Source organism: Anomaloglossus baeobatrachus, chromosome 8 (genome assembly GCF_048569485.1).
Source record: "Anomaloglossus baeobatrachus isolate aAnoBae1 chromosome 8, aAnoBae1.hap1, whole genome shotgun sequence".
NCBI lineage: Eukaryota > Metazoa > Chordata > Amphibia > Anura > Aromobatidae > Anomaloglossus > Anomaloglossus baeobatrachus.
Window position 1 is genome coordinate 136679904 of NC_134360.1, and position 6281 is coordinate 136686184.

At 45.5% G+C, this 6281-nt stretch overlaps 1 protein-coding gene across 2 annotated transcripts in view; it reads right to left on the reverse strand.

Moving 5' to 3' along the window:
- EDEM3 (ER degradation enhancing alpha-mannosidase like protein 3) overlaps positions 1–6281 on the reverse strand; it is a 181345-nt gene that overhangs the window by 1125 nt on the left and 173939 nt on the right. For both annotated transcript variants that reach the window (XM_075322020.1, XM_075322019.1), the window contains one exon: positions 1–2815. This exon is cut by the window's left edge and continues 1125 nt beyond it. In XM_075322020.1, the coding sequence (XP_075178135.1) occupies positions 2427–2815 (389 nt within the window). In that variant the 3' untranslated portion in view covers positions 1–2426. The remainder of the gene's footprint in view (positions 2816–6281) is intronic.

Below are 6281 nucleotides of genomic sequence, written 5' to 3' on the forward strand. Positions count from 1 at the left end.
GTCGTTGTCGCTGTCGCTATGTGTGAACCCAGCCTTAGGCTGGCCAAACACAGACAGCCATCAGCCGAATGATCACTGGCTCAACTTCTGAGCGCTATTGTGTTCTCTATGAGCGAGTCTTACAAACTCTTGAGGAATAAACATATCTTCCCGCCAAAAGAATAGGCCATTGAAATTCACCAAGCCGATCCTATTATATTGAGAAAGACTCAGACAGCTGGCATACACATTTATCTAACCTGTATGGAGGCCTATAAATGCTGGATAGTCAGAAAGCGTATATAAAACCATTGAAAGGCCCCAATAAAGCTAGATTAAAGGAATTTTAATTTTAGAATAAAAGGAATTTTAATAAACTCTAAAAGAAAATGATGTTAATACTTGCCAGGTGAGATGTAAGTGGCAGACCGTAAAGAGGAATATTACAATTCCCCATTTTCTGACATGTACATTCAACTGCTTGGCAGGAATGCGTGGGATCTTCGAGGGGCACAAAAGACAACAAAGATGACATGTGAGATCTATGGGAATGTAAGTATAACACAGACTGTCCAAGCACAAATGCATTAATATGAGATATGGAGCTGAGTTTTAGTTAAAGTTACAGCACAATTAGAGCAACCATGACACTACTTTTTGCTTTTTTTTACTCCCTAAACCTGTGTAATTAATATAGTCACAGATCACCATCCTCCAGTGTCCAGCGTCACTCCTCTTCTCACGACGAGCGATTCAGACTCTCCGAGGCACGCTATGTTCTATGGATCCCAGAAGTAGCTGTTACCATTTAAGTCTATGCAGCGTCAGAATGAGGCCCACATAGACTTACATTGTAATAGAGACTTCCAGCTCACACAGAACATAGGCTCATCCAGGGAGTCTGAATAGTCCTCATGTGACTACGAAGAGGAGCAGAAGAGTCATTGGGGGCATATTAACACTAACACTACACTAACGATTACACGGGTTTAGGGAAGAAAACAATGTGAGAGCTTCTTTAAGGAAGGAATGATTACGTTATATGTGGCTGCATATTAGGGAGAACCACTTCTTCTTTACAGTCATATTCCACATCAGCCACAGTGGAGTTTTCACTGTCCCCTTACTCATTTTTTGAGTGACATAAAATAGCTCATCTTTGACAGATCCCCACTGTCCTGTGCTCAGTGATTATCAACTCTTTAGAATATAAATTATAAAGCTTTATAAAAATAAAAAAAAGGCCTCTGGCTAACAAGTGCAGGCTTACTATACCCCTCCAAAAAAGCACAGAAGGGTTGGCAATAATGCATGCTTTCTGCAGTAAGGGTTAATATATATAAAATGGCTTACTATTGGGAATGTGACACAAAAGTGCCCCTAAAATATATCCAGTGGGCTACTATGTTGTATGCACTAGCTGTATGGAAAATAATCTAAAGTCTGAAGAGCTGGCTCACCCAACAGCAAAAGAAAAACCCAGAGCCCCGAATTGCTGCACTTCTATACCTGTATGAGGTGAAGGTCATCTGATAACATCGTAATAAGCAGACATACATCGTTCTGGGGAAGCGTGGTTGGCACCGTTCTTTTATAGCACACAATTTGATGTTTAGTACAGGCTAAAGAAGACATGCAAACACAAAAGGCTGACTACGTGAAAAAGAATCCATCCCCTGCCCGTACAACTAGGAAAGTGAAAGCTAAGCAATGGATGTATTTACTGGAAGTTGAATCCCTTAAAAACATATTAAAAAGATCTTTGTCCAAAAAGTTGATCAAGACAGGCTCGGAAAATGGCAATGTTATAGAGAATGTGGGTTTCACTTACCAGGTTGCCCACATTTAAAAAAAAAAATAGCGTGCTACAAGATGACTGTGGCAAGTGCTGGTCCCTGGATTCCCCATCTGGTAGCGCTACTTGTGTTATTGCATGGCTGGCCAAAGATTACGTACGGGGCAGCTACAAAGATTGGGATGGCCGCTCTAACAGACAAATATTTAGGTCCATATCCAGTAATAAACCCTGACTACAGTTTTAAAGCGGCTGGAAAATTCTTATGCACAAAAGTTTTTAATAAATAAATCTAACCAAATCTTGTATACTACATGTATACAGATCTCAGTTTTAGTGAAGAAAATGTAGATTGCTTTCAAAAAACAGTACAGGCAATCGCTTTCTGAAACAAAGCCCTTTTAGATAATCAGAAAAATAGAAATATCTTTGCTCTCAACTTTTTTTTTTTTTTTTTTTTATTGAAGAGTCCTATGATCCATCATAACATTGGATGTGGACATGCCTTGGAAACTGCATCCGGTGGAAAATGTTCATAGGACAATACCAAGTATTCTCTTTCACATTCGTTGTTCACAATGTCTTTCCCTTAGGGAAGGAAAAAAAATAACCTTTCCATTATGTAAATAGCAGTTCTGAGAATTATTTTTGGTCATAGTTCATCCTTTTCCATCATTTCAAATGCCTCAATATCTTCTTTCCAATCCGCCAATATAGACTCTATTGGCTGAACTTTACTGTCCCCCTCCTCATTTTCAGAGGTTTCTGGATTTTCTGATGGAGTCTGTGAGTTCTCTACAAAATCACGGCCTTCCTCATTGAGGGGTTGCTTAATTTCCGATGGAAGATTTCCATCTGTCGGATCATGAAAATGGTCTATATCTAAGGAATGGAGAGCATCCAAAGGAGACATTGGTGGGAATTCGCCTTCAGAATCCTTTGTGTTCATCATCTCCTCCTGAGGTATTGACTGTTCTTTCAAAATCTGTTTTTGTGAATCATTTTCTAAAGATTTATGTTCTCCATTTTCACCGTCCAAGTCTAAAAATAAAAGATAAAGTGAAATAAATATCATGTTCTAAGATTGAACAGGGAAACAAAGCTCATGCAAAGTACTCACACTTTGTACTATACACTGGTAGCATTTTGGCATTTGCAATGACCTGTAGGACTAAGGAAGAGTGGGGCTAAAAGTCCTAAATATAAATCTATATCTGTAGTATATAGCATGTATTTTCTTAAAAATAAAACAGATACATAAACTACTTGATTAAAAAAAAAAAAAAAACAAAACCTAAAAAAGATTATAATGTTGTGTAAAGCTTTGGTTCACCCACTAAAGAAACCTCTTCCTGGCTCTTTGGAGTAAATCTGAAGAAAGCCAGCAAGTCCTGCTTTTCAATTTACTGCATTTTTCATGGACTGAGAAGGTGTCTTAAAGGGAACTTGTCACCCGATTTGGCAACTATAAGCTGCGGCCACCACTGGTGAGCCCGTATATACAGCCTTACAAAGTTCTGTATATAAAAGAGTCCAGGCCACTGTGGAGCACATAAACACTTTTAGAATACTCACCTAAGGGATGGTCTGGTCGATGGGTGTTGCTGCTCTCCGGTGATTGCTGTTCTCCTTCTACCCAGACCAGTATGGATGATGTGTCCTACCTCATCCACACAGGCCAGCACTGCGGTCCTGCGCATGGGGACTTTGATCTGCCCTGCTCAGGGCAGATCAAAGTATTGTAGCGCACATGCACGGGCCGTCTTTAACCTTTCCTCGTGCCTGCACATTACAGTATTTTAATTTGCCCTCAGCAGGGCAGATCAATGTGCGCATGTGCAGGACATGTAATCCATACTGGGCTGGGTAGAAGGACGACAGCAATCGCAGAATAGAGGAAGCGCCGTAATGGAGAGCAACAACACCTATCAGACTGGACCACCCCCTAGGTGAGAATGATAAAAGTGTTTTTTATGCTATAGACAGCAGCCTGGGCTCTTATATACATTATTCTAGAATAAATATATTAAATATATTATAAATATATATATATATCATATATATAGCTCAGTGTTGGTGCCCACAGGTCAGGTTATAGTCAAGAAGTCTGGTGACAGTTTTAACATTTAAGTCTACATGCACAAAGATGGGGACTATAAGTTCTGGAAGATAACAGGACACTTTCTATATAGACTACAGTAGCAATAAAAATTATACATACATATATACATATATATATATATATATATATATATATATATATATATATTATATATATACTATATATATATATATCTATATATATATATATATATATAAAAAATTTTCTTTATCTGCAAGAAAAGAACTCTATTCTAAAACTACTTGAGGGGGATATTCCCAGAATTGAAAACTATCCCTCTTCCCTTATCTCAGCATTCAAAACAATGGCATCTTAAATGGAGTGAAACTTTACTGGACAACTTGAAATGTTGAGTTACAGTCCTCTGCAGCTCCTGGCAATATAGACAAAAGATCCCCAACCTTTGGCTTGGGAGCCATATATGGTTTGTGGGCCCATCATGTGTGACTTGCTGCTTTCTGCATTAGCACCTAGTCTAGCAAAAGGCTATGAAGAGGTTTCCACATATATGCATATACGGGTGGGAGGGTAGAGGGGAGAAATATGTATTAAGCTAGAGATAGGAGAGCTGGATGTGATCGTGTAGAGGGGCTCCTTGTTTTGAAAATACCAAATGAGGGTAAAGTGGGTATCCTTGTAAGTAAACTGCCTATATGGGACGGGGGCATAAGGTCTCAGTATGCGTTCTGTGGGAAGCTTTGACTGTCTTCACACCGGAGCTGGTGGGCTCTGAGTGTCACACTGTGGGGAGGGGTCTAGATGTAGCTCAGGACCATCTCTCAGAGTCGAATGTGGCTCTCCAAAGCAAGAAAGTTTGTGGACCGCTACCAACAAAAATGAAAAGGAGTGGAGGTCAAGCATAAGATCCTTAGCCCTAGTCTTGCAATTGCTGTGGTCCCCGTGGTGGAACTCCTAGTGATCAGGGGATAACTTTCAATTCTGGAAATACCTCAAACACAATAAGGTAATTAAAGAAACACAATCTAGAAATAAATGATGCATGCAATCAGAATAGAAACGTGCTCAAACAGATTGTGAGTCTGCAGGATTTTCTACATGCTCACAACATAAACAGTCTAGTAGAAATATCCTAATTTGTCCCAATTTTGGCAGGTGAATAGCTATGGGGTGTTCTGTATAATCCTTTTTTCCTGCTTCAGACGGGGATGTGGGGAGAGGCTCCTGCAGCAGTCAGTCAGTCTTTAAAAGGGTGGTTCACCCATATTTTTTATTGTCCAGATTGATATTATATTGAGAAACAATGTTTCAAATACCTTGTGTTGGCAATAGTGCCTGTGAGAGGCGTTATTGCAGACCGCTGATCCTGCTCCAGTGACGTCTCCGTCAATTGCTGCACACGTCACATCCGTGAGCCGGCTGCATTCTGAGCCCATCTGCTCCCTCCTCCGTCTCTTGCTTGCAGAGTTCTGCTAGGAGGGAGAGGGAGGGGGGAGGAGGGAGAGGGAGGGGGGAGGAGGGAGAGGGAGGGGGGAGGAGGGAGGGGGAGGAGGGAGAGGGAGGGGGGAGGAGGGAGAGGGAGGGGGGGAGGAGGGAGAGGGAGGGGGGAGGAGGGAGGAGGGAGGGAGGGAGGGGGGGGGGAGGAGGGAGGGAGGGAGGGGGGGGGAGGAGGGAGGGAGGGAGGGGGGGGGAGGAGGGAGGGAGGGAGGGGGGGGGAGGAGGGAGGGAGGGAGGGGGGGGGAGGAGGGAGGGAGGGGGGGGGAGGAGGGAGGGAGGGGGGGGAGGAGGGAGGGAGGGAGGGGGGGGGAGGAGGGAGGGAGGGGGGGGAGGAGGGAGGGAGGGGGGGGGAGGAGGGAGGGAGGGGGGGGAGGAGGGAGGGAGGGAGGGGGGGGAGGAGGGGAGGGAGGGAGGGGGGGGGAGGAGGGAGGGAGGGGGGGGGAGGAGGGAGGGAGGGGGGGAGGAGGGAGAGGGGGAGGGAGAGGGGGAGGGAGAGGGGGAGGGAGAGGGGGAGGGAGAGGGGGAGGGAGAGGGGGAGAGGGGAGGGAGAGGGGAGGGAGAGGGGGAGGGAGAGGGGGAGGGAGAGGGGGAGGGAGAGGGGGAGGGAGAGGGGGAGGGAGAGGGGGAGGGAGAGGGGGAGGGAGAGGGGGAGGGAGAGGGGGAGGGAGAGGGGGAGGGAGAGGGGGAGGGAGAGGGGGAGGGAGAGGGGGAGGGAGAGGGGGAGGGAGAGGGGGAGGGAGAGGGGGAGGGAGAGGGGGAGAGGGGGAGGGAGGGAGAGGGGAGAGGGAGGGAGGGAGAGGGGGGAGGGAGGGAGGGAGAGGGGGAGAGGGGGAGGGAGGGAGGGAGAGGGGGAGGGAGGGAGGGAGAGGGGGGAGGGAGAGAGGGAGGGGGGGGAGGGAGAGAGGGAGGGGGGGAGGGAGAGAGGGAGGG